At 51.5% G+C, this 27,217-nt stretch overlaps 2 protein-coding genes across 5 annotated transcripts; one reads left to right on the top strand and one right to left on the bottom strand.

Moving 5' to 3' along the window:
- ZNF341 (zinc finger protein 341) lies at positions 1–19,837 on the bottom strand. 3 transcript variants are annotated; one of them, XM_086853040.1, is made up of 15 exons: positions 19,462–19,837; positions 15,469–15,579; positions 14,237–14,424; positions 13,009–13,161; positions 11,875–12,108; positions 10,407–10,602; positions 9,825–9,909; positions 8,625–8,815; positions 7,518–7,711; positions 6,357–6,565; positions 5,021–5,117; positions 4,005–4,137; positions 3,147–3,258; positions 2,303–2,373; positions 1–1,088 (listed from the first exon to the last, which is right to left on the bottom strand). In XM_086853040.1, exons 1-15 carry the CDS (start codon positions 19,490–19,492, stop codon positions 577–579), a joined length of 2,517 nt encoding a protein of 838 aa, XP_086709166.1. In that variant the 5' UTR covers positions 19,493–19,837; the 3' UTR covers positions 1–576. The 3 variants fall into 3 exon arrangements, with proteins under 3 accessions (XP_086709166.1, XP_086709169.1, XP_086709167.1); XM_086853043.1 differs by lacking the exon at positions 19,462–19,837 and adding an exon at positions 17,650–18,018; XM_086853041.1 differs by lacking the exon at positions 19,462–19,837 and adding an exon at positions 15,832–16,149.
- PXMP4 (peroxisomal membrane protein 4) lies at positions 19,769–27,031 on the top strand. 2 transcript variants are annotated; one of them, XM_086853044.1, is made up of 4 exons: positions 19,769–20,106; positions 20,401–20,463; positions 20,985–21,183; positions 22,077–27,031. In XM_086853044.1, the coding sequence occupies exons 1-4, from the start codon at positions 19,841–19,843 to the stop codon at positions 22,338–22,340; spliced, it is 792 nt and encodes a 263-aa protein (XP_086709170.1). In that variant the 5' UTR covers positions 19,769–19,840; the 3' UTR covers positions 22,341–27,031. The 2 variants fall into 2 exon arrangements, with proteins under 2 accessions (XP_086709170.1, XP_023795740.2); XM_023939972.2 differs by having other exon boundaries at positions 19,823–20,086.
- The last annotated feature ends 186 nt before the right edge of the window (positions 27,032–27,217 follow it).

Raw genomic sequence — 27,217 nt, 5'->3', positions numbered from 1 at the left:
TGAGGTCCAGGGTGTTTATAACGTGTAGTACAGACACGGTGATCTTTCTACTGAGACAGACAGAGAGAAGATACCAGACAGAAGTCTATCAGGGTATTTCTGAACAGTGTTCCCAAAGGATCTCAGGATGAACTTGCTTCCACTAGGAAGGATGTTTGCTCTCAGAAGGGCCACCCAAATACTGGGCAATACAGCTTTTAGGCCAGAAAAACCACAGATGGGACAGGCTGTGATTTGCAAAGCCACCTGATTTCAGCAGCTCTATTTGTTCCAAGTTTGCATGGTCCTTCTTCTTGCCCTGATTCAGGGATCTTTGTCTTTCTTGCCCTAAGCTGACCCGTGGTGCAGAGGGACAAGAAATAACGGAGCCACTCTCTTCAGTGCCTTGTAGGCATCAGTGGCCTCCAAGCAGTCCTCTGGCCAAGGATGGGAAGAACCAGTGGAGACGGAAGCCATTCTCTCCCATATCCATCCACCTCCCCAGAAGAGCTTTGGTCTTTTCCACGGGGATAAATTTGAGCACCAAGTTGGACAGTGCCAGCAGCACCCCCAGCCACACAGTGGCTCTGGGCATTGTCACTCCGAGGTCTGAATGTACACGGGGACAGCCAGCATGGTGCAGGGCCCGTCCGAGGCCGTCTGCAGCTCTGCCAGGGCCAGGTTGGAGGCCATGCTGTTGGGCTGCCCAGGGACCAGCTCCGAGTCAGCAGCTCCTGACCCGCCAACCACGATGGACAAGACGGCGTCTGACTCCTGGAAGGGCTCTTTGTTGGGGCCCCCCTCGGGTGGGCTCTCCCCGGCAGCGCTGTCCTTGAGCTCTGGCAGCCCCAGCGCTCCGGGCAGTGCCAGCCCTGCCTTGCGCCCCCGCGCCACCCGCTTCTTCTGGGCCTTCCTGAGCTGCAGCTCCTTGTCCTTGGGCGAGCCCAGGCGGCACTTGTGGTCCCTCATGTACTTGTGGCGTGTGAAGCCCTTGCTGCACGTGGGGCAGCGGTATTTGTAGTTGCCGGTGTGCGAGCGCTGGTGCTCCACCATGTGGGCGCGGCGGCTGAAGGACTTGTTACAGTACTGGCACTTGTGGATCTTCATCCCTGCACACAGAGGGAGAGCTCAGTGAGACCCAGCCATCCCCCACCAGGGAGAGCAGGACAGCTTCTCCTCCTCCTCCTCCAGGGAGCAGGAGGTGCTCCCTGATCAAAGGGAGGACACACTGTGCCACACACAGTAAAGGGTGGGTGGCTACAGCTTCGATGTCTCTGTTTAACCATTGTTTTAATCCTTTGTAAAGTCATAAAATGTCCTGAGGTAGAAGAGACCCACAGGATCAGCCAGTCCAGCTCCTGGCCCTGCCCAGACCCCCCAACAACCCCACCCTGGGCATCCCTGGCAGCGCTGTCCAAACGCTCCTGGAGCTCTGGCAGCCTCGGGGCCGTGCCCATTCCCTGGGGAGCCTGGGCAGTGCCAGCACCTCTGGGGAAGAACCTTGCCCTGACATCCAGCCTGAGCCTCCCTGGCACAGCTCCAGCCATTCCCTGGGATCCCATCTCCTGCTCACAGAGAGAGCAAAGATCAGTGCCTGTCCTTCCACTGCCCTTCAGGAGGAAACTGCAGACTGCAAATAAATATTCTTGCCCCAAGTAAGAGCATTAAAATATCACCAGAAAAACATGTCAGGTAATTGTGATGAAAATGCAAAACAAACTTGAAGTATTGTTTTTTTCAAGTGTATCTAGTAAATGAAAAAATTGTCACTTTTTTTCCCCTCCAAAATATGGGAATGTACAGTCTGAAAGAACCCATGACTGCACCATCAGCCCATCCCATCTAATTCCACTTCATAGGGCTTTGGGCACAAGGAAAGATGTCCAGTTTTACCCCAAGAAATAAAAGTCTGATTGTTCCCTGGGGCATGGGAATAAATTGTCCTTATCAGAATTGGGAGTATCATTTTTGGAACACAGGAAAGGAGTCTAATCCCATGAGATTTTCTTTTGCCTATGAGATGGGACTGGGGAGAAGTGGACAGAGCACTCTGGATATTCACTTGGTAGCAAACAGACCACATAATCCAGCTCAGCTCCCGAGTCTCACCAGCAGGCCCTGCCTACAGATTATATTGTCTTAGAAACCAGCCCAAAGCTTAGACATAATACTGAAGAGACACTCACTTAAACAGGCCTGCAGCAAAACAAAGACAAAAAAATCTACTGCTAGTAAATGATTCTTATTTCTCAGGCTTAGTCCTTCTATCACATCCCCTGCAGCACCCCAGGGAATCCCAGTCACTGCATTCCCAAACACTCACCTGAATGGGACAGAATGTGAGCCTTCAGCTTGTCAGGCCTGTTGAATTCTTTATTGCAGCCTGTGTGGCTTCTGCAACAACAACAAATGCTGGTGAGATGTGGGAATCAGCTGAGGAACAAGGTAAAGGCAGATCTCAGATCATGAAGAGATCCATGATCCTTCTCTTTAGCAGCACCTAGATGTTTCTCTGGGTGCAGCCTTGGCTGGAGTGGAACTCAGCAGGAGTTCTGGGGAGGGGCAAGGACTAAACAGGCTGCCACAGGGATATGTGGCTTTTCCTAAATTACTCATGGTCTGTGTCTCACTATGTCTGAAATGCAGCAGGTTCAAGATCCCAGCTGGAGACAGAAGTATTTTGGAAGGAGGTATGAGGCTGGTTGGAGCAGGGAGAAGCCAGTCAGCCTTGGCTATCTCAGAAAGTCCATGGTTGTGCCATGGATCTGGGACTGCACCTTCCAAAACTCAGTTCCTCTGGCTCATACATGAGGTCCTATGTTGTCACATGCTTTTGGAGACACGGCAGTGAGTGAGAGCCCATCATCCAGGGAACTTCTGTAGTCAAATAATGCCCCTTCTCTTTCTAGTGCTCCCCCAAGCCTCCCATGAAGGCAGGAGTTATTTTACAGGGCTGATGAAACGATGAAATGTGTGAAATGTGGCCTTACAGGAAGTCAGTAACAAAGAATTGGGACTCTTTGGTTGCCAGTTCAACAGCACACAGCATTCCAATCTCCCCAGGCAGCCTGGTAGGAGCCACAGCATCCCCTAGGATCCCTGCAGGGGACATTCCTCCCATCCCAACCCTGTTCAGATATATGGTCATGTACAGACACACTACATACGAGAAGGGGCATTTGTATTTCTTGAAGGGCTCGTGGATGAGCATGTGGCGCTTGAGCTTGTCCTTGCGATTGAATGCTGCGTCACACACCGAGCACTTGAAGGGCTTCTCACCTGGGGAGGAGAGAGACCAGGGCTCAGGGACAGTCCAGCCACACAGGCTGCTCTGGCCATGGACAGGGCACCAGGCCAGCTGTGCCACACTATAAAATTCCTTGCCCTATGGATAAATCACACAGAATTAGGCTGGAAAAAACGTTTGAAATCATCCAGTCCAACCTATACCCTAACACCACCTGGTCAACCAGACCATGGTACTGAGTGCCACATCCAGGCTTTTCTTAAACACCTCCAGGGATGGTGACTCCACCATTTCCCTGAACAGCCCATTCCAGTGCCCTTTCTGTGAAATTATCCTTGATGTCCAGCCTAAACTTCCCCTGATTAAGGTGGCACAGCTTAAGGCTGTGTCCTCTTGTCCTGTTGCTGGTTGCCTGGGAGAAGAGACCAATCCCTACCTGGCTACAGCCTCCTGTCAGGGATTTATAGAGAGCCTCCTTTTGTCCAGGCCAAACAACCCAACCCCATCAGCCACTTCTCAATAAAATAATAAATGGATGGGCATAACCCGTGCTGCACACTGCTCCTGCTCTCCAGGGCCAAATTCCTTAGCTCTGCCACCACAGCAAGTGGGGAAACCACCTGTGCCCCCCCATTTCTAACTAGTGCAGTGCCAGGCACGAGGCCGAACCAAACCCATCCATCTGAAACCACGTTACTACAAATGACTCAGAGCCAACTCTGTCATTCCTGCTGCCAGGGCACAGAGGTGACGAGCACTGGGAGCAGGGGACATGTACCCGAGTGGATGTGGGCGTGCAGCTTGAGGTAGTGCTCCCGCCGGAAGAACTTCTTGCAGATCTGGCACTTGAACTTGCTGCCCCCGCCGTGCGTGGGGATGTGGCGGCGCAGGTACCGCTCGCAGGGGAACACCTGCAACACACAACCACAGGCTCACAGGGGAATGAACACCTGCAACACACAGCCACAGGCTCACAGGGGAATGAACACCTGCAACACACAGCCACAGGCTCACAGGGGAATGAACACCTGCAACACACAGCCACAGGCTCACAGGGGAATGAACACCTGCAACACACAACCACAGGCTCACAGGAACACCTGCAACACACAGCCACAGGCTCACAGGGGAATGAACACCTGCAACACACAACCACAGACTCAGAGCCAGCACCACACATGGGACATCACAGAGCTCGCACGGGGGGTGTAGCTGGGATAGAAAACATAAGAATCATGGAATGGTTTGGGTTGGAAGGGACCTTAAAGACCATCCAGTCCCAACACCCCTGCTGTGAACCTTCCACTATCCCAGGTTGCTCCAACCTGGCCTTGGACACTTCCAGGGATGGTGCAGCCACAGCTTCTCTGGGCAGCCTGAGCAAGAAGCTCAGTCACTGTTTTCCCAGTAAGGAAGCACTGTGAAAACCTTCAGGATTGTATAAAGAAAGTACATATAGAGTTTTAAATACAAGCTAACAAAAATTCCAAACAGAAGAAGTGCCAAAAGTTTCTTAAGAAACACATAAACTGAAACCTTGCTGTCAATTGTGTAATGCCACAGTGCTGAGGAGCAGCATCCCAGAAGGATGCACAGTCTCCCACCAATGCCAGCAGTAGGATGGGCTGGACAGGGATCCCCAGGAGTTCCTACCCTCCCCACAAGTTAACTTCACTTTCTGCTTCCTCATAATCTGTTATCCAAGGCTCCTACTCGTGGAGCTGAGGGTTCCTGTTCCCCCTCAGAGCCCTTGCCAGGTGTCCAGGCCTCGCTCAGGCCGTGGTCAGCACTCACCTTCTGGCAGTGAGGGCAGGGGAAGTTGTGCGTTGCTGTCTGCAGATGGTGCTCCAGGGCTTCTGGGGTGGAGTATTTATTGACACACTTCACACACCTGAATGTGGAGGGAAAGGACAGAACCTGTGAGCAAGGCTACTGCAGCAAACCTCACACCACAGGCAGACCTGCCCAGCCCAGCCACCTTCCAGGGTGATCTTTGACAGGACCGATACAGAAAATAACCACTCAGGTGCTCTAAAACCTCAGCAACCCACGTGCCAGCTCACACTCACACTCAGCATCCTTCAGAGAGGGAGATGCTGGAAAACTGTGTGGAGGAGTCTTTAAATACTAGTGCACTTGCCACAGGCTGCCATGGGAGCACCCAGACCTGAGCACATACTCCACACTGCTTCCTCGTGGAGACAAGCCTTAGCTAAGGACTTCACTTCAAAAACCTCCTTCCATCTTCATTGTTTGAAGACATCAGCACCCAGAGAAGGAGCTGAGAGTGAGGACACAGCATGGCAGGGGTCACACATCCCAGCAGTGTTTCCCAGAGCTGATTGACAGCAGGCCCTGGGGACAGGCACTATCAGCAGTGAGGACAGAGGCACTCACACCCTGTTCCTGCTGGGAAACCCCTTTTCCCTAGGTCAGACTAAAACTTCCTCACACTCCAGCAGGGCTCTGATCTCAGGGATCCCCACTACCTAGCTGTAGAACAAAGCTCTGTAGAGCAAGGAAAACTAGAAACTATGATCTAGGCAAGAATTAGCAGATATTTATTCTGTGAAACTCCTAAATGACTCCAGTATCTCCTGGGCTTCCTACTCTTCCTGAATATCTCTGTGGGCATTCCAAAAGCTATGTGGAGTTCTTTGTGGAACTCCTCACACTTTCTCTCCACCCTAGTAGAAAAGCTTTCCAAGGAAGAGATCCTTTTGCAGCAATTTTTTTCCAGCCATGGCTTCTACAAACTACAATCCCTTTGCTGCAGGTGAAGAGTCACAGAGAACAGAGTCTGGGAAGGGTTTCCCTGGCTCTGTGACCCAACCCAGGGCACGTTCAGCTGTGCCCATCTCACTCTTGTCCAGTGATAAGAGGGATTGCAGTGATGGGATCTTCCCACATAACCAATCCCAGCTTTTCACTGTCATTCAAAGAGACGCCCTGCATTCAAACTGTTTGGCCCTTGCAGTCTGGTGGAGGGACCCCTCCCCATGTTCCACCTGGGTGTCCAAAAGCACCATGGCCACTGGACACAGGGCCCCATGTCCCCTCTAAGGCCCCACCAACCATGCTCTGCACCCACTCACTCCTACAAGCCTTGTGAGCAGCGATTGTACTGTACTTGTACACGGCCATGTCCTTCTTGGGGCTGTGCTGGGGCAGCAGGCTGTGCGAGTACTGGTGCACACCCAGCTCGTACAGCGAGGGGAAGTCCTTGCTGCAGAGGTGGCAGCGGTAACTCAGCTCCTCCTGGTGGCTCTTGATGTGCTCAAGGAAGGACTCCAGCTTCTGGAAGGTCTGGGCACACGTCTTCACCACACATTTGTACACCTGGAAGAAGAGAGAGCAACTGGAGAGGCTCACCATGGAAAGAAGCAGGGAAAAGCCTCTGCCAACAGGCAGAACTGACTCTCAGGGCACACCCCTGAGAAAGCAAGGTGGGACAAAGGGGTGTTGGTGTAAGGGCCTGAAACCACTCGAGTGGGTGAATGTCCCAGGACCCAAGAGCTGCCACTTACACCGAAAATTTCAGACTTCACAGAATTATAAAGGTTGGAAAAGACCTCCAAAGGTCAGTGAGTCCACAGAACACCACCTTGACAGAACACTGACAGAACACCACCTTGTCAACAAAACCACAGCACCAAGTGCCAAGTGCAGTCAGTTACTGAACACTTCCAGGGAGGATGACTGCACCACTTCCCTGGACAGCCCAGTCCAATGCCTGACAACCCTCCCAGTAAAGAAATTCTTCCTGATGTTCAACCTGAACCTCCCCTGGCACAGCTTGAGGCCGTTTCCTCTTATCCTGTCCCTTGTGGGAACAGAGCCTGACTCACCCCTGGCTGCACCCTCATGTCAGTGAGTTGTGGAGAATGAGAAAGTCCCCTCTGAGCCTCATTTTCTCCAGGCTGAGCCCCTCCAGCTCCCTCTGCCACTCCTCCTCTGCCTTACTCTCTAGAACCCTTCCCCAGCTCCACTGCCCTTCTGTGGACTCCAGTACCTCCACGTCTTTCTGGAAGTGAAGGGCCCAGAACTGGACACACTTTACTACTTTGCTTCCTATTTAGCCACCCAAACCTCCTTGTCTGAATTGTCACTCAGTTTTCAAAGGAGTTTTCAAAGCCACCCAGACCACACAGCTGCAGCCTTGAGAGCTGAGCTGCATGTGAAGAACTGGCAGCTCTAGAGACCAAAAGACTCAGGACAGACCCCAATAATGTGTGCATTATATGAAGCCAATCCAAATATTGCCACCCTCACAGACACCCTCTGTCCATACCTGCTCATTCTTGTGCTGTGTCATGTGTGATTTGAGCTGGAAGTAGGTGTTGAACTTGCTGGGGCAGAACTGGCACTGGTAAGAGCTGTCAATCAGGACAACCTGCTTGGCCTCCAGCTTGCCTGCCTCGCTCTCCTCCAAGGGGCTCAGGTCCTGGGGTGGGGGCACCACGTTCCTGGAGGGCTGGGACAATCCTGGAGAGAGGGAAAGTCACAGCCTGCCATGAGACAGCTCTGAAAGCTGCTCTGCAAGCACCATGCTGCCAGGACACACCAGGCCAAGCTCTTCCTCCTTTTCAAAGACAGACTCTTTAGATCAGATGAATCTCTCTAACATGGTTGTTTAAAATTTGTTGACAGATTATTAAGAGATCTGATTACTCCATCTTCCCCTCCCTAGCCCATTCTCTTTCTCCAGGCATATAACTGTGCTCTGTGGAGCAGCCAGAGAACAGGCCTCCAGCAGTGAACCAGAGACAGATTTACTCCCACCACTGGCAGAAGACAGGAGGTAAGATCCAGCCAGTGGTTTAGAGTCCATGATGCCTACAAAGAGCAGCTCCAGTTGTCACTTGTCCTAGACATGACATTGCCACTGCATTCCCTCCCCTGTCAGGTCTGGGACCACCAGCAGAAAGGGGATCCAGACACCAGCAAGGGGCTCTTCTCTGCCTCAAGTGTTTACAGTGGCCGCTGTGGCCAGGTCCAGCCTAGGCATGACCTGCACAGAGCAAAGCCAGAGCACTGGGCTATCTTAAACCAGCAGCTGTCTGTCCCCTAGGCCAGAGCTGTCAGGTGTGGCTGGTGCATTGCCAAAGCTGTAGTGCCAGGGAGTGAGAAGGGGAAGACACCTTGTCCTGTTTATGCACATACTGGGACAGAGTTTGAAGCCACTGTCTCCACCAGCACCTGAACCCACCATGGAGGTGTGGAATGATGCAGCTTCCAACTGGAGCTGAGCAAATTCCACTCTTAGTGTGAGATGCTAAATACCACTAAGGAATGCAAACAGCACATGCAGCTCCCCTCCCTCCCTCTGTGGAGGTGCTGAGACCTGCAGCCTCCTCACACCACTGCTCTGCCCCACACACACCATCCCCAGGCACACCTGTGTTCTCCTCATCCTCAGGCTGGTTGGGGTTCAGGGCCATGACCTGCACAGTGATGGAGTTGCGGGAGATGGTGCAGCCCAGCCCTGGAGGCCACACTTTATGGGTCTGCATGTGCTTCTTCACGTTGGACTTCTGGGCAAAAGCTCGGCCACACACGATGCACTGAAAGGGCTTCTCACCTGTGTGACTGAAGGGGAAGGCACCAGGTCAGCAGCTGGTGGAGAGAGGAGACAGCCCCCAGGCAGGGCCCATGAGGGAGTGGCTGCCAAAGGACACTGCTGGGCACCCGGTTTGGCAGATCAAACCTGGATCCACCAAACAAGGGCTTTGAGAGCTGATTCACCAGAGGTGGACTGTGAGAGGCCTGGGGAAACAAGGCTGGTGCACAGACAAAACACCTGTGGTCTGGGAATGACAAGGAAGAACCAGGAGAAGAAAACAGCTCTGCAGCAACACCAGGGTATTCACAGTCAGGGTCCCTGAACAGACCTTGGGGACCCCATCAATTTCTCAAGAGTACAAGCCTTTTCTTCCCTGTCATGCTTCTCTCTCCTCCACACATCTCTTCTAGCTTGCAGCTCCCTGCTCTGCCTGAATGTGTTCTCCTTTGTCCATAGCAAAAAGGTCTTTCTACTCTGCCCTTCTGCTTCAAGAGAAAGTATAGAGTGCAGGCTGGGAAGAGGTGCAAAAACCACTTGTTCCTTCCCATCTGTTCTGAGTTCAGCTGATTCCACTGGGGGAAAAAAACTCTGCTGATTTCAGCTTCCACCTGCCAGGGAAGAGCTCTCTGATTAGCGCTCCCTGTAAAGACACTGAGCTTGGCTTACACCTTGCTAACAGCAGCAAACAGGAAGGCTGCAGCTTGCTAGGGAGGGAAAGGAAAGGGCAGAGGCAAGCAGTGGGAATGCTGCTACTCCAGTGATAAGGTGACACAAGGTTTGGCTGTCAAGGTCTCATCAGCAAGGAAAATAAGCCTCCAGTCCCAGCACATAATCAGCACGAAGATTACATCCATGATACAGCCTTCACTCCAGTCCCTGGGGAAAAGGTATCCTGGGGTGAGAGGAATGAAGAATCCCTCCCACTGCAGCACAGATTCTGGGATATAACAAACTGGACTGCACAGACTCCCTCAGCAGAGCTGTGCCCTGCTCCAGCACAGCCACTCTGCAGTGTGCAGGGTAGGGCACTGTTACCTCCTGATGTGCTGCTGCAGGTCGAAGTTCTTGGTAAAGGCCTTGTCACAGTATGTGCATTTCAACTTGGGGGACTTGGGTTTGCCTGAAAGGAAGAGCACACACAAGAATGAGATCATGAGGCACAGCCCCCACTGTGTGGGGCCCTCACCCCAAGACATGACCATTCACATGACCAAGAATAAAGAGCTTATGGAAAGATAACATCTGCCTGGCCAGACTGGGGAGTGGTTATGGGCACAAACCTTCATTTAACACAGCCTGAGCCAACTCTGCAAGTCCTGAGCAGTGTAGTCTGATGGGGCAGGGCATCCCCCTCAGGGAACAACCACTGCCTTCCAGAGACCTTTCCAGCTACAAAGCACCAACCTAAAAGGTGCTTTGGGCATTGGGAAAAGACACAGCATGTGTGAGAGGAAGGGCCTCAGCTCTGCTCTCCTGTGAACCCACCAGGTCACCCACCAGTTTCATGCAAGGCCACGGTGTTCCCCCTCCAGAGCTGCACAGCCAGTGCCACCCCCAGGGAGCCCATGGCTGGGACAAGCCCAGTGACCCACAGGGCAGGTGCCAGAAGGGACTCACCTTCCTGCAGCCCACTCTCATTCTTGCAGCGGCGAGTTTTGGCAGCAGCAGGGGAATCAAAGCCAACCACAGAGCCTCCTCCTGCACTGCTCAGGGGGGTGGGAGCACCGGTGCTCTTGGCCTTGAACCCCTGCTTTCCAGGGCTGTACACAGGGGGAGAGGGGTACACAGGGCTTTCCACACACTGGCTTGGTACCTGTGAGAGGGCAATTCATCAGTGGAACAGGTTTGCTACAGAAAATTATACCATGCCATAACTTCCATCTCCACCCACACCAGGCTGCAGTTGGGTTGACTTTGCTTCTGCCAAACTAGATCAAATTTCTGGTTACCAGTCCAACAATGTCTCTCTAACCAAAACTAACACCCTGCACAGTGTGAAGCTCTGCTGCTGAACATCAAAAAGCATCCAGAAGTTATTACAGCAGGAACAGAGCCACAGAGAAACGCTGAGGGAGCTGTCTTGTCCCTTATCTATGTCTCATGCCTGGCAGAGTTTCTTATCCCTCTGGAGCAGGTTACCAGAAGGATTACTGACCCTGTGGGTTCACACCAGCCCTGAAACAGGGATCTCCAGGTCCTGCTGCCAGTCCTGGCAGGACTGCAGAAGGGAAGGAAGGCACAATGAAACTTCAGGTGCCAAAGCACGGCTGTTTATGTCAGCATCAAGATCAGCAAAGAATACTGAAGAGACACAGTGATCAGTTTGGGGTGATAGTTTAAGGGCATTTCTACTGCCCACCCTGATAAATTAACACAGACCATTACTTATCCAAGATCCCCAACCATTCCTGTCCACTGGCAGTTCCAGATCAGATGCCAATTACACAGGTAAGGAAGTCAAACCTCAGTCACATCCAGCAGCTCTCGTTGTGAAAAGTAGTGCAAATGTATAGACTGCAAACACCTGATCCACCAGTAGATCCACCTTGTCTGTGCCATTCTTTAGCAAAAGCCATCTTGACAAGCTCATTGAGATTTAGACTTTTTCTCTCCACATAAGCCTGAGGTGTGCAGTGTGATACTTTGTGCTTCTATAGAAGGTGAACCCCTCACCTCTAGTCCCTCTCACTCCCAACATACTCAGGTAGTTGTCATACTACCCAACATACTGAGGTAGCCCCTCAGCCAGAAACAAATGTTCAGGTCTCCTAAGCCTGTGCCAGGCCTGTGTCTCTCTTAGGTGTTTCTCCAGTTCTCAGAATCCTCATCATCTTACTGAAACCCTTCTGATTGCTACCTTCTCCCAGAGAAAATAACTGTTGTCAAATAACCTAGCCCACCTTCCCACACTACAATTCCACATCCCTCAAGGCCAGATTGGATGGGGTGTTGAGCAATTTGATCCAGTGGGAGGTGTCCATCCCAAAGGCTTTCATCCCAAAGGGATGAGCTTTAAGGTCCCTTCCAACCCAACCCATTCTGTGATTCTCTGAGGACCAATTCTTACGAGAAGCCCCGGCCTTACCTCCATGGGTGGGTAGGGCTGCATGCCCAGGGTCTGGATCTCCACGGTGCTGGATGCTGCCATGGGAGCAGGGGCACTGTACACCTCCACCACCCCGCTGCCACCGCCAGGCTGCCCGGGAGCTCCCAGGCTGGGCGGGGGAGGCGGAGGCTGCGGAGGGGGCGGCGGCGGGGGCGGCGGTGGCGGCGGGGGCTGGGACAGGTAGCCAGCCCCAGCGTGCATACTCATGCTGCTCTGCAACCAGAGAGACACGACACGTGTGAAATGCAGCAGCCAGGAGCTGGAGGGGCTGCTCCCTCACACACATTCCCCATCCCAATTCGCCTGCAGGAACAGTGGTGATGTCTTGGCACAACACAGCACATCCAACTGGCAGGCTGGACCAGGCTGTGCTGGAGGCCTGGCATGACCTGTGGGTATACACTGCCTCCTCCAAAACCCAAGCCCTCAAACCCCACTGCTTTTATTGCTTTGTCTTTAAAGTTTTCAATCCTTCTGGCTACAAGGAATATTTTCAGAACATGGAGAGTGTGTACAGCTCAGCCAGCTTGGGGAGAGCCCAGACAATGCTCCCAGGAGGAGAGGAATCCATGGAGTATGCTGACAAGGGCCCTGGAAGCCAATCTTTATATGGGGGCTCAGAAAACAGCTGGAGAGAGCACATTACAAAGATCTGAGCATCCAGCAACAAGCAAGTTTGTGAGCAACACCAAGCTGTGTGGTGCAGTCAAAAGACTGGAGAGAAAGAATGGGGCATCCAGAGAGATCTGGATAGGCTTGAGATGTGTGTCTGTGTGAACCTCAGGGAATGCAAATACAAAGTGCTGCACCTGGGTCAGGGTGACCCCAAGCACAGATACAGGCTGGGCAGTGAATGGATTGAGGGCAGCCCTGAGGGGAGGGACTCGGGAGTGTTGGTGCAAGATAAAGCCAACATGACCCAGCTGTGGGCACTTGCTGCCCTGAAAGCCAAACATGTCCTGGGAAGCATCTTCAGCAATGTGGGCAGTATCCCTGGAAGTGTTCAAGGCCAGGCTGGACAGGGCTTGGAGCACCCTGGTCTAGTGGAAGGTGTCACTCCATGGCCAAGGGGTTGGGATTGGGTGATTCCCTGGATCCACATGTGCCCCTTACCTGCACTGGGGGCTGCACTGCTGGCATGGGCTGGTCCAAGGAGGTGAAAGCAGACATGGCTGACATCAGCACCTCGTCACTGACCAAGATGTTCCCCTGCACCAGGGTCTGAATCAAAGGTGATGGGGGAACCGTGATGTAGGTAGAGATTTGCTGAAACAAAAGAAAGATACAATGTTAACCAGCAACAGGACAAATCAATACCCAAAAAAACAATGACACTGCCTTTTACTGAGCCTCAGGGTCTCTGCTTTCACAGCCTCCGGTCAGCAGTGAGCCACAGTAATTGTCTGCAGCTTTCTGCTGAGTCTGTGGGAGTTCTTAGCTCCACAAACATTCTTCAGAAAGGATGAAAAAAATATCACAGTGGCTCGGAAAGTGGCCATTGGCTGCACTTCAAATCAGGGGCTATTAAACCAGAGTTGCAGGACAAACTGGTCATAGACAAGTTCAGGCCTCTCCTGGGTGCTTGCCCCAGCAAGGGAAGGTGGAAAACTCAGGGAAGCTGCTCAGGCTTAGATGGTGAATGTCAGGCTCATCTCTTCACACTCAACTTGTGTTATAACAAGGGAGGGAGGCTGTTGAATTTTTTGGCAGTAAATAACCTGTGTTTGCAGTCCTGGGGAGAAGCACCATCCACTGGGACAACATTAACTTGCAAAAAGCAGTTGGTTTGAAAGTACTTTGGAAACCACAACTGCAGGCACATTACATGTCATGCACCAGGGACTCACACTGGAGGACTCTCTAGGGAACAAGAGTTGCTCCAGAGGGGATATTCCCAACATCCATCACACCACATTACGTGGGCTAATTTGCAAGAAAGAGAGAAGGGATGCAGGGACGAAGCTGCTCCACTTCTGCCCACGAGCCAGACCAAGGCCCAGGGGACAGCAAGAGCCACAGCCCCCTGAGCACTGTGAGAGTGCACCCAGGCTTGTGGTCAGACTCTTACATTGGGGCTCCTCAGTGGAGCCATGGTCTTGCTGCAGCACAGACAGAACACAAAACCTTTTGGCTTTTTTCAGCCTTTCTGAAAAAAGGCTGTCAGACACTCCTGCTGGAGGACACCTCACTGCAGAGGGCTCCACTTTAACCACAAGGTGAAAAGCCAACAAAGGGACAACATCTCAGCCTTCTAGAAAAGAGCTCAGTCATGAGTCACCACTGGATATAAAACCATCAGCCCCAAATCCCAGCAGCAGAGGCTGTGCCTGCAGCACGGTACCTGCCGGCCAGCACTGGGAGCCTGCTGCACCGAGGTGATGGACGGGGTGTACACGCTGTTGGTGGCCAGAGATACCGAGGAGAGGGACGGGGCGCTGCCCTGGCACTGCTCTCTCTTGTGGGTCATGAAGGCAGGCAGGGAGTTGAACTGCTTCTTACACTTCCCACACAGGAACACATCTTCGTCATCTGCAATGAAGAGCAGAGCTTCAGGCCTTCTGAATTCCCCAGTGCTCCACCCAGCAACCACGATGTAGGGCAACAGGCACCTTTGGATCTCAGCACCTCGAGGACATCATCACCAGGAGCGAGCAGCTGCAAGGGCCAAGCTGTCCCTCCTCCCCAAGGCCAAGCTCTCCCTCAAGCAAAGTGACGGGACTGAGCCCAGCTTAGCCCTGCTCCCATACACAAACCCCACTGTCTCCCTGGGACACACTGATCCCACTGTCTGTCTTCTCATCCCAAATACAGGAACAACCAACCTTGCTCCTGTAGCACCCTCTGCTTTTAGTGAAAGCAGCTCCTTCCAAAGCATCAGCATTATGTTGGCTGAGGCATATTTTATTACTTAGGTTGCACAAAGCACAAGAAGTACCTTGGATAAGGGCACAGAGTCACTGTCAGCTGGTGTCCTAAAGCCACCCCTCCACACCACTGCTGTTTTTTGGCACCTATGCCTGATGTTAGAAGCAGTAAGAAGACAACACAGTTACATGCCCCAGCTGAAATCTGCAGCATTAGCAAACCACACACCTTTTGCACTCCATCCAGGCAGACTCACAAGGCTGTTCCCCTGTCTGAGTCACAGCCTGAAAGTGACCATTTTTGGGGACTGTAACTCCTCGGGGCATAACCCCCCATCCACCCAGCAAGTTCCAGTCCAGTGCTGTGAGGGTCCACATGCACATAAATGACCAGCTCCCATATTCATTCACACCAAGATGCTCCAGGACTGGAGCACTTGAACGTCTCCAGAGGAGGAGTGAACAGTAAATAAAAAACATGAACACTAACAGGCAGTTAACTCTAACACTACTAGAGGTAGGGACAGTGGCTGTTCCCTCCCTTTGTGGGCACTTGTCCCTTCCTCCTGCTCTGTCTGGTCCTGCTGAGAGCTCACAACACTCATAGCAGCACCCTACACACCCAGCTGTTCTGCCAGCTGTGCATGCTGTAGGGGAGATGTGCAGCCCTCCTGCCCCTGTCCTGTCTCCCAGGGCCACCAGGACTCACCCATGGGCTGGATGGCGGCCGAGGAGTTGACATTGGGAGCAGACGGATCCGTGACACCTCCTTGCCCATCCAGTAAGGACTGCACAGCCAGCACTGTCTGATTATCCATCCCTGAAAGGAGACACAAGCATGGATGGTAAACTGAACACAGCCAGACAGGGCGTGTTTGGGCACTGGGAGCTCACTCCTGAGCCATTCTCCAGCTGCTGCTCTCTCCTCCCTGAGCCACTCTCACCTTCTCACCCTCTACTCACAACCACACAACAGCAACACTCCCACCTGTCTTCAGAACTCCTTTGGTGCAAAAAGAGAAGGGAAGAAGGGCAAGGAAAGCCAAAAGAGGGTTTGGTTCCAGGTACTTACTGCAGAGAGGAAGGATTATTATACCACTGGGTATGAAAAGAGCTGAGAATGTCACAAGGAGTGTGGGGATGTCCCAGGGGAGAAGCCTGGGTGGAACTGCCCAGGGATGCAGCACAGACACCGAGCTCAGACAAAAGCCTTGTGTGCAGCAGCTCTCCCAGCAGCAGTGTCACTAATGTCTCCCTGTTCTCAAGGCCAGCATTCCCAGCTCTGATCAGACACAGGGCATACACAACCAGTCAAATTTGTTGTTATAATCAGCTCATTTGATTTGGCAGAAACATTCTTCACTACAGCTAAAATGTTTTCAAATATTCCAAATGCAAAAGATTGGGATTGCTTATTTAGGGAGACAACCTGGCCAATAGCACGGGACTGTGGATTAAGCATGACACTCTTTCTTTTTAAAAACTGAATGATGCAAAAGACAATCTGATTTTGAAATAAAAAGAGCAAAAAAGGGTGATTTTTATGCATCACTACTTCCTATCACTCTTTTATGACACAGAACTCACAAAGGAAGTAAATGGCACAGCAAGGCTGTATGCTTTATCTTTCGGATTAGGGGAGGAAAGAAAGCTGGGGAGTTCTTAGGTGGTTTTTCACTTCCAGATCTTTGCAAACAAAACAGCAAAGCTCTGAACTCAGAATTATGTGCCACAGGAAAGGAAAATCAATTGGTCTGATCAATCCTAAGTAGTGAGGTGAGGACTGTGCTGGGATGAGGAGAGGTTGCTCAGCAGACAGCAGCAGGAAAGACAGTGCACCATAGCAGGTCACAGCATAAGGGATCAGCACAGCAGGAGCATCTACCACTCCACGCTCCTCTCATAAAATGTCTCCTGAACAACTGGAATGTTACCTTCTTGATGAGGAGTATAATCTACAGCCATTTAATCTACAGCCTTTTAAAGATACCCTAAATAATCCTGTCTTCTGCATTTCCACTGTGAAGTATGTCAGATTAAGAATCTGTGAACACCTTGTTCATCCTTGCACTGAGAAGATGCTGCAAACCCTGCTTGTGTCCCCGGGAGAGAGCAGAGCACCATCCTCCAAGGGCACAAGCAGCTGCTGGGAGGCAGCAGATCCCACTACATCACACATTCCCATCAAATTCCCACCGTGCCTATGAGAAGCCTTTCACACAGATGACAGAGGCACAGCAAAGCTGCAGGTCCAGTTCTACAAGCCTTGGATTGCAGGGAGAGCTGGAGCCAGCCCTGCAGCTCAGCCCTGCTGGCTGAACACCGCTGGAACAGTGCTGGGAGAGTCTCCTCGCTCCAGGCAAAGCCCTGCTCTAAAATACAGCTCCTCCTGCATGAAGAACATCTGGAGCTGCAAAGGGAGCACTGCAGGCTTCTGATGGCACAGCCAAAGCAAACAGTGGCACGGAGCAGCACCTCTCCAGCAAAATTAAGCTAGAAGGAAAAGAAGGATGAAAAATTCAGGTGAAGTATAGTATGGGGATAATTACAATTACACAAACAGTGCCACTCTTGATATGCCTGGCACTGGACAACTGGATTTCCTCCTGGCACATAATCAGATCTTCCAAGGAAAAAAGCCAAACAATTGCCTTCATCCCACTAGGAGGAAGAAGCTTGAGAAGAGGCCAGGACCTGAACACAATGATGCAGCAACATCATCAGTGTTGCACTCAGCTTCTTGATGGAGCAAAATGGCCCAGAAGAACAGAAATATTTGGCAATTCAGAGCACCTGCACATCACAGAGTAACTGCACACACTTCCCAGAGGGAAACCCCTGAGGACATGGCTAGCAACCCATGAAGACAAGCTGGCAGTTACTTGCTTACATGAATGCCCGTCACAGCCATCCACAGACTCCAGGAGAAAGCTCTGGATTGATCCTGCCCTGCCTCCAGCCAGCACCAGTCTGCAGGATGCTCTTCAGTCATGGAACTTTAAAAACCCAGCTCCCTCTCTCCTGGCAGCAGCTGGAGCTGAGATGCCCAGAGCCTGACAAAAACAGGGTGATTTGGGGAAGCCAAGATAAAAGCACAGGACTACTGATCTGTGCTTTTTGTCTTCCCTGTCAAATTTCTCTCAGCTGGAGATAAGACTGTCCATATTGCCCAGGTGCTAATTTGCTCTCGTGATAAAGTCTTTTTTTCTGACAGGAGGACCAGGTGCTTTAGTGACAGGTGAAGATGCACCTGTGTCCTGCAGCACCCTGAGACCAGGCTGCTCTAAGAATGCCAAGTCACCATCGACTTGTAATCCAATCAACAAGACAAAACAAACAAGCTCAGGCACTAAAAGCTGCCAATTGCTGTGGGCTTAAAAAAAAACCCCTCTCTTTTTCAATTTGCTAAAAAGCTTTGCTGTCCTGAATGCTGCAGGGAAGCTAACACAATGAGGAGCTGATTGCAGAGAGGAAATAGAGACCTGATTCTACACAGGATGCTGGCAAATGCACCAACTAACCTAACAAAATAGAGGGAAAATATTTATTCTCTGCTCTCCTCTCTGCTGCTTTGGTCACAGGTGATATTCAAAAGCACAGGTGACAATCCCAATGCCACGCCTTCCAGGCAGTGGTGTCTCCCCGTGTAAAGGAAAATACATCTGTAATCCAATTTAGGAAATCAGGAAATGACTCTGAAATAGTTTCTCTCCAAAGAGGCTGACCCCTGGCCCAGTGTCAGATTGCCACAGCGTTGCACGTCCTCCTCAGATGGCACCTGGCTGTAACAGTGTCCCCACACTAAAGTGACATGTATTTGAGCACAACCTGTGCACCCACACAACAGGCACTGCCCGGGCTGTGTCAAAGAGCACAGCGCCCCTCAAAATACACGTGCAGGGGCCAGCATCCACCCACGCACTATCCCTGGGGCTGGCACGGAGCATGGCACAGCAGTGGGACCGGCAGTGTGAGTCCTGGGGCACGGAGAGGATGGGGAACCCCAGCATGCAGGGACATGGGAGGCACAGGAGTGTTTAGAGCGCCCTGGGCATTGCTGGTGCTGTTTCCTGGGCACAGAGCCGGGGGTGATGGAAATGCCCTCATGTGCAGGGCACAGGAGCAGGGAGGGGATGAGATGGCCAGGAGCACCAGGGACAGGACGGGGATGGAGTGTCCAGGAGCACCAGGGACAGGGAAGGGATGAGGTGCCCTAGAGCAGCACGCACAGGGCAGGGAGGGCACGGGGCAGGGTAGGGATGCGGTGCACCGCGCACAGGGCCCGTGGTTAATGAGGGCTACCCGGTGCTCAGGGCACCGCGCTGGGCGGTGCGGGGACGCCGCGGCGCACAGGGAGGAGGTGGCACAGGGCCGGGGGACCGGAGGTGACAGCGGTGCCGCAGGGAGCCGCGGACGGCGTGGCGAGCCCCGGGCTGCGGGGACTGCCGGCGGGGACTGCAGCTGCATCCGCGGTGCGGGCAGCGGAGGAGCAGCGCGGGAGACAGCCCGGGGCTACCGGGAGGGCTACCGGGAGCGCCACACGCCGCGCCGGGCCGGGCCTCACGGGGCGGCCCCGCGGCGGCCCCTCGACCCGCGCGGCGGCGGCGCTGGACAGGGGGAGCTCGGAGGAGCGGAGGTCGCGCACCCCGGCTGTCGCCGCGGCACGGGAGGTCCCGGCGCGGCCCCGGTCTGGCCCCGTTACCTTCCAGCGCCTCGAAGATCGCCTGCGCCATCTTGGAGCGGTGGCGGCAGCAGCGGCGCCGCCAGGGGGCGCCCGCCGCCCGCAACGGGCCCACAGCGCGGGAGAGGCGGGGGAGGCCCCGGGGGCAGGGGGGTCGTGTTCAACTCGGGCCGCGGCGGAGCGGCACTGCGACAGCCCGCGCACAGCGGGCAGGGACCGCCCGGCGGCCGCCCCTGCCCTGTTCGGGCTTTCGGCGCGGCCGTAGCGGCCACGATCCCCGGCCCATGACCGGGCTGTGCCGCGCCGGGCTCACAGCGGCGCCCGCCGCCCTCACGGAGCGGGTGGGCGGGACGCCTCGCTCGACTCCTCCTATTGGCTGCAGGACAGACTCTTCCCACCAATGAGAGAGCGAGGTGCTGCCGCTTATTGGCCGAGAGCCGTGATTGACATGGCTGAGAGCCTATGGAAGCGGCGTGCGCGGCACCGCCCCCGGAAGCGGCGTGCGGCGGGGTGCCATGGCCGGCGGGGCCATGGCGGGCAGTGGGGATTCGGTTCGCGCTCTGCTCCGCGCCGCCAACGCGCTCCTGCAGCAGCGCCGCTACCACGCCGCGCTCGCCGTCATCAAGGGATTCCGCAATGGCGCCGTGTGAGTGCCGCGCCCGCTCGGTGGGGAGGCCGGGGATGCTGTGGCGGGGGTGCGGGGAAGGCGACTCCGCCTCCCTCAGCTGCAGTTGGGGTGGTCTGAGCTGGGGTTCGGGTCCCCTTCGGGCCTGGCTCGCTGAGGTGCGTGTGCTCTTCACCCTCCGGCTGGGCTCCTCCCGGTTTGTTGTGCTGCTGTTGTTGAGCAGTGTTAAAAGTAGTAGATATTTGGCTAAATAACCTTTTTCGGTTGTTAGGATAGAAATGTAATAATTTCATGGTGTAATACAAACTCTATAAAATGTCTACCCACCTTTACAGTTATGGAGCCAAAATCCGTGCCCCGCATGCCCTGGTGATGACTTTCCTGTTCAAGAGTGGAAGGTATGAACCCTAATTCTGCATTTCTGTGGTGCTGCTTAGAAAGTTTTCATCACAGCTGTCTTGTTTTTCACGTTTCCAGAGAGTTTAAAAAGTTGGGCCTTGTCCTGATAGTGAAGCAGACACAAATGTATATAATTGAGGGAGTTAATCACTCATGGAGTGGTTGATGCAAACCAGAGGACAGAGGGGGAATCAGCAGATGCCAACAGCAATGTTCTGTCCTGTGTTGAAATATGGGAGCTCAGGCTATAGCAGTGCCTTTCCCTTAGTGCCAGAGGTTTGCATTTAGCAAAAAAAAAAAAAAAAAAAAAAAAAGAGTTTTAAAAGGGCTGTTTGAGTAGTGAGAAGATGAAACACAGTCCACAGTCTGTACTCTGGTGGGTGAGCCTGAGCTGAGAGGATTTCTCCTCCTTCCTAAGACATTCCTGGGATGCCCAAGCCATCAGGGTAGGTCAGGGGTGCAGTGACCAGGCTGAGTGAGTGCTTTTTCGCTCTCCTGATTGTCTGTTTCTTTCCCTCAGCTTAAGGGAGAAGCTGAAATCCATTGCCCAGGCTACATACGCTCATTCCCGGAACCTGGCCTATTTTGTGTTCACCTACAAGGGGCTCCTGGCAGCACAGTCTGGGCTGCAGGGGAAAAAAATCCCCTTTCATTCTTTCCTTGCAGCCTGCATTGGGGGCTGGCTGGTGTTTGGTGACAACAATCCCATCAACAGCCAGGTAAAGGCATTTGCTGAAGGTTTCTTTGGGCAGGAAAACAGGTGTGCCAGGTTGGTGGTGCCTGTTTCTTGTGGTTCTGACCACAAAGCATTGCTCTCTTATCATATTCTCTGCACAAATTGCTGTTTTCACTGCTCTGCACCCACGTCCCAGCTGTGGTTGTGTGTCTCCATGAGCAGTGTGGGCAGTTGGTGTGCTGGAAGGCCAGGTTTGCCTCCAGAGATGTGCTGAGTCCTTGGGAAAGCAGTCAGGTGATCCAAAGCTGTGGGGTTATCCCACCTATCTCCTGAGCTGTTGTCACTCCCTGTGTGTTCCTGGTCTGGCCATCACAGGGTTAAACTCTTTACCTGAAGTCTTCTGAGTGTAGGCTGTGATTATTTAGATCTGTGCTGGACTAAACTGGCTAAACTGACAATTAAACTGGTTAAACTGAGGAAAGCTGCTCAGGGGGTGTTTGATTTAAAGCTGGTTCTTAACACACAGTCACAAACCAAGGAGTAAAACACAGAGCTGCAGATTAATCCAAAGTGCTCGGCTTAAGCTGGGCCTTCAGGCTGGTGTTAGGCTGTGTCCAGGCTCCTGAGCTCACACCTCTGGGTCTGTTCCACCAGCACCACCTGAGGTGGCATGAGCTGGGCAAAGACAGAAGTTGTGCAATTGCTCAGGAGTGTTGCATGAAGTGCAGCCTGGTGGTTGCTAAATCAGAGCAGCAGGACTTTGAGGGGTCACAAATACCCGTGCCTTTGCAGACTGCTTAAACAAGAAATTACAGCCTGTTTGCTTTGAAATGGGGGAATTGTTCCCACCCTTCCTGGCTGGATTGTCACTTCTGAATCCCTGGAGCTGGCTGTGCTCAGTACTCACCCCTGCTCTCTGGGTTTCTCCTCCTGCAGATCATCATGTACCTGCTGTCCCGGATCCTGTTCGGTTTGTCTCGGCTGGCTGTGGAAAAGGGCTACATCCCACAGCCCAAGCAGGATCCCTTCCCTCTCGTGGCTGCCCTGGTGTGGGGGACAGTCCTGTGGCTCTTTGAATACCACAGGGAGACTCTGCAGCCCTCCCTGCAGTCCTCCATGACCTACCTGTATGAGGACAGTGATGTGTGGCACGACCTGTCTGACTTCCTCATTTACAACAAAAGGACAGACAGCAAGTAGGTGTTTCACTCTAAAACAGTTCAGAATGGGATGGGAGCACCCAGCAGCTGAGGGAAAAGGTTATTCTGTTGCTCTTGACCTGTGATTTTTTTAAGTTAATGTCTATCAAGCAGAGTTGGCTCTTGTGTCCTGACCAGAATGTTGTGATCAGTCTTTTGGCTCCTTTTAGAGCAGGCACACGCCTCACAGAAACTTGGTGGAGTCTTTTTTAAGAGGCCTTATTTTCCCTACAAGTGTGGTGTTGGGGTTTGTTCTTTAAAAACTAAATATATTTATAAAATGAGAGCCTGACACTAAGTGGAGAGTATGAAAACATGTTCTAGGACTCATCTGAATGTTTACAAGTGGGTTTTTTTGTGCTGCTAAGCTCACCGTGGTGTGATTGAGGGTGAAGGGAGTGGGGGACCTGCTGAGCTCTGAAAGCAGGGCCATCATTTCTTCATTGCTGTGGATGGCTGGAAATCCTGTTTAAACTATTACAAGGACAGCTCCTTGGGAGAGTTCCTCTGCAGTTTTCCCTCAGGGAGACAATAAAGTGGGTGAGAATAGAACTGTTTGGATTCTCTTGTAGAAGCCTGGTAAATCAGGCTTGGAAAGACTATTTTTGCTTGGTTTCTTTCCTGCACTTGGGCTGAATCTGTGCCTCTGCACTAATGAATACCCTGTAATTATTTTTAACTTGTTTGTAAAGCTTTTAAAAGCTGCTTGAACTAAATAACAAAAAACAGTTACACAACTTGGGCTCCTCTATAACCAGGCTGGGGACTTTGTGTGTCCAGGGGAGCAACATTTACCAAGCACTTTTATTTTGGTGGAGCATGTCAAGGGTTTCTCTGAGGTCCAGAATCTGCCCTCCAAAGCAGTGGCACTTGTTGGCTGTACCCAGATTTGAATCTGATTTTGTAGTTTGTGCAGGCTCGTTACTGAGCCAGGCTGAGACCATGAATTCATTTATTAATTATCTCCCTCTCAAAAACACTCTGCTGAGCCCCAGGATAGGGCAGCACACCCTGGGCTGTGGCAGAAGATTGACTAGATAGCTGAGAAAGCACAAAAAGGGATTTAATTAATCAATTAATAAATTCAAACTCCTAATAGTTCAAGGCATTCACCTGCCATATAACACTGTACAGTTCACTCAATGATGTGCATTGAAATAATTCCTGCCACTCTGGTTTGATGTGTTGATATTTCCAAGAGAATCATGGCTCAGTTGGGACTATTTGGTTCACTTTCCCTGTATCCATCCACCTGCTTTTTCCTGACCTGCCCATGTCATTTCATAATCCTGCTGATGTTCTCTTCATCATCTTTTGAGCTCTTTACCCTCCAGGCTCTGGCAGTTTCTCCTATTCAATGGTACAGCTGAAATGGTACATTTAACTTCAGGGAGCTTCTGAGTAGAAAAAAGTTCTCATGTTCTTCTTAAGTAATTTTTCCTTGTCCTCCTAAACTCCTTTATTACTGTTGCTCATATTCAGAGTGCTGCTTTGCTCTTTATTTTTCCACTTTTCTTTATCCATGCAAATCCATGATGTACGTGGTGGCCAAAAACCAAGATACTTCTTTGTCATAATAACTCTCAATGATCCCTTTAACTTCTAACTTCATTGCTAACTTGTAATTAACTGTTACGGTCTGGACTGAATAATGGAATTGGGACATCCATCAGACCCCATGAAAGCTGTAAAATTAGGAATTTGGTTTCTTTCTTTTGGTTCAATATTTTTCTCTGTATAGAGAAGCATAAAGATTCAATACAAAAAAAACTGAAGCTACAGGTGAGATCTGATTCCTTTATAAACATCTTTATTTCCACCACTGCTGGGTATTTGAAGCATCACAATTTTTCTGTTGGAACCTCAATATTGTTCCAAATAAGAGCATTGGTATTCTGCTAAAATTGCTGAATTCCTGCAAGCTTTGATGGGATTTCAGAAAGCTGACAGCTGTGGCTTGGGAATTGCTCCCTAAAACTATTAAACTCACAAATCCTTGACCATGTGTAATTATTGCAGCAAAAGAAGCTGTGGGCTGGTTCTGTGAGCTGGGTGTCTCTGAGAAGGTTTTGATCTGTTAAATTTGTAGCTGGTATTTCTTTCTCTGTGAAAAGCTTGTGGTTCCCTTAGAGGTGGAATAATCTTGCTCTGCTGGGAATTGTAGCACTGTGGCTGCTGCTGAAGCACCTCAGTGTCTATGAGAAGGACAAGGGACCTTTCATGACCATTCCACACTGCTCTCTGTCCTCTAGAAAATAAATCCCAGCCAAAAAAACCAGGAATCAGCCTGGCACCAATGACCATGACTTCTCCTTGGTTGAAAATGCCCTTTTTCTCTTGGGAATCTCTCCCTTTCTAAGGAAACAGTGCCTGAGCTTCCAACCATCTGTAGTGGAGCTGCAGGAGGCAGCTGCCATCCCTGGAAGCCCAGCTCCTCCCGGGAGCACAGCCTTCAGGGCTTTGCTGACCGTTGGTTTTCCCGCTGTGCTGGGGCAGCACGTTAAGCTGCAAGTCACTGCTTTCCCCAGGGAAGTAATTGGGACAGCTCCTTAATGACATCAGCCCCCATGGCTGTCCCTGGGACCAGATAGCTGGGGATGAGCCCCTTCTGCCACCAAAGGTGTTGGAACAATGCAGGCGTGTAGTAGGGAAGTGAACTAGAAGTAATTTGTCTGAGCCAGACTTTTGGGATATGTAAGTGACACTCCCTGCCCTCCCCCAGGGCATTGTGTGGGGAATGGAGTGGCCTGTTTGGGTTCCCTTTTTATTAGCATTAAAAGCAAAAGAAATAAAGAGGCAGTTGGGAAGCCACCTGCGTATGGCCAAGTGTTTAAGGATCACAAAGAAGGGCCATTTTCTCCCCCCAGCCCCGACTGGTTTTGAATTTTAAGATGAGCATGGGGTTGTTTGCCTACAGCAACTTTATTTTCCCATGTTATTTCTTCCTTGACACCTGACTGATGCTGAGTGTCTCTAAGGAGGAGCAGAGTGTCTCAATCTTGGCTCAGTTTGTCAAAAGCGAGGAGGACTGGGTAAAATTGAGGTGTTTTAAAATGATGCTTCTCCCTCAGATTTTTAAGCTTCTCTTAGAGGCAGTTTTAAAGGTTAATGAATCAAACTGATCAAAAGTTTTCAGCCATCCTGAGCTTTTCAAGCAGACTGACTATCCTGGGCTATTAATCATTTATTTTATGAAGGAACAAAGCAGGCTCAGGGTTATTTACTGCTGCTGCCTGCTGCCCTGGCATACCCACTGTGCTTCCCTTCCCTTTGGAGGACAGCTTGTGTGCTGGGGCTGGGGCTGGGGATGGCTGGAGAACCCTTTCCGGGACAATTGCATTATTTAACAAAGGTGAAAATGAGACAGCTGCCTGACATTTGGGTTAGGGAAGGTTTTCTGGGCTGTGTTTGATGCTGGCAGTGAAGGAGAGGATATTTCTGAAAGCAGAACCCGTGTTTGGCCATTCAGTGCTGCAGAGAAGGGCTCGAGGAGGCTGGGGCTGCTGAAGGTGTGACCCTGTGTCTGTAATGGGATTTGTCCTGGTCACCATCCCTGTGGCTGTGCAATAAGCAGAGAACTGGCCCTGTTCAGGGCATTTATCATAGAATTGTGGGATGGTTTAGGCTGGATGGGACCTTAAAAACCATCCCACCCCTGCCAAGGGCAGAGAAGCCTTCTACTATCCCAGAAGGCTCCAAGCCCCAATGTCCAGCCTGGCCTTGGACACTTGCAGGGATGGAGCAGCCACAGCTGCTCTGGGCACCCTGTGCCAGGGTGGAGAGGCTGCAGAGAAGCTTTGATATTGGTGCTATGAGACTTTCCTGCCCTGCTAGAGTAGGTCAAGCTCTACTTTACACCGAGCTGGGTGTGGGTGGAAGGGCAGAGACGATCCCTGGCTGCTGAGAGAGACCCAAAGCAGAGTCTCTCTGTGCAGAGTGAGCTCTGCTGCCAGCTGGGAGCTGCTGTGGCTGACTGGTGCTACTGGAGCCACCAGAACCCTGTGCAGATCCCTCACCCAGGAGAAACTGCTGGGATTCCAACTCATTTTCCCTGCATCAGCACAAAGGTGACCTTTGGTTAATACCCTGAGCTGTGCACTGCTCCCTATTTGTCAGCTTGTGTTTGTCTCCCTGGCTCATGCCAGCCTGAAGCAGAATGTGTTTTCTGATGTTGCTTTTGAAACCCAGCAGATAAGGGAGGAGGGAAAATAAGGTGTCATGTCTGTCTGCCACTGTTAATATTTCTGGGGTGTTAATCTTGAGTTTTCAACCTGTGTGTTCCTACCAGATTGGTGGAGGAGGTAACTTTTTTCTTTACTTAGAAGAACTTCCATGTATTTGGTGATGAGGAGGGAGAAAAACAAACTAAAATCTCTATAATGCAGGTATGATTACCTCTGCTTTTATATATATATATTTTGTATTCATAATTGCTGTGTAATCCAGGCCCAGATTTTCTGACAGCATAGAATAAAGAACATAAACTCAGGTAACTTATGTGACACTGATCAGAATGCTTGTAGAAATATCTTGGGGTTTGGGTTTAAAACAATAAAAAGAGGAGGCAGTGGGTTGTTGACATGGCTCTGTCCCTAATGAATTGCCTTCTTGTGGTTGTTATTTCTGTATAATCACTCTTTGACTATTACAATACTGTGCTTTTTCTAAAAATAAAAATCCTAATTTTTTGTCTTTTTTTACTGTCGTCATTTTTAGGCTAAAATCTACAAAGCAGTGCTTGATTATTGCATGTCTGTAGTTCTGGATGTAGAGAAGCCATGCACAAGGTGCAGTTTTGGCATGGTTTGGGCTCTGGTGTTACCAGCTTGGGAACAACAGCCAGTGCTGTTTGACCCCACCATCAGATTTAATTCCTGC

Source organism: Cyanistes caeruleus, chromosome 16 (assembly GCF_971803275.1).
Source record: "Cyanistes caeruleus chromosome 16, bCyaCae1.hap1.1, whole genome shotgun sequence".
Taxonomy (NCBI): Eukaryota; Metazoa; Chordata; class Aves; order Passeriformes; family Paridae; genus Cyanistes; species Cyanistes caeruleus.
The sequence above is the reverse complement of the archived record's forward strand: the minus strand, read 5'-3'. Positions and strand labels throughout refer to the sequence as shown.

Coding starts and splice junctions, on each gene's coding strand:
- ZNF341 (XM_086853040.1), bottom strand. CDS start 19,492: ATGGCGCAGGCGATCTTCGAGGCGCTGGAAG. Junction 8,816..9,824: donor CTGCAGCAGCACATCAGGAG/GTAACAGTGCCC, acceptor CTTCCCCTTCAG/TCACACAGGTGAGAAGCCCT. Junction 6,566..7,517: donor CACAGCACAAGAATGAGCAG/GTATGGACAGAG, acceptor CTCTTCTTCCAG/GTGTACAAATGTGTGGTGAA.
- PXMP4 (XM_086853044.1), top strand. CDS start 19,841: ATGAGAGAGCGAGGTGCTGCCGCTTATTGGCCGAGAGCCGTGATTGAC. Junction 20,464..20,984: donor TTCCTGTTCAAGAGTGGAAG/GTATGAACCCTA, acceptor TCTTTCCCTCAG/CTTAAGGGAGAAGCTGAAAT. Junction 21,184..22,076: donor ACAATCCCATCAACAGCCAG/GTAAAGGCATTT, acceptor CTCCTCCTGCAG/ATCATCATGTACCTGCTGTC.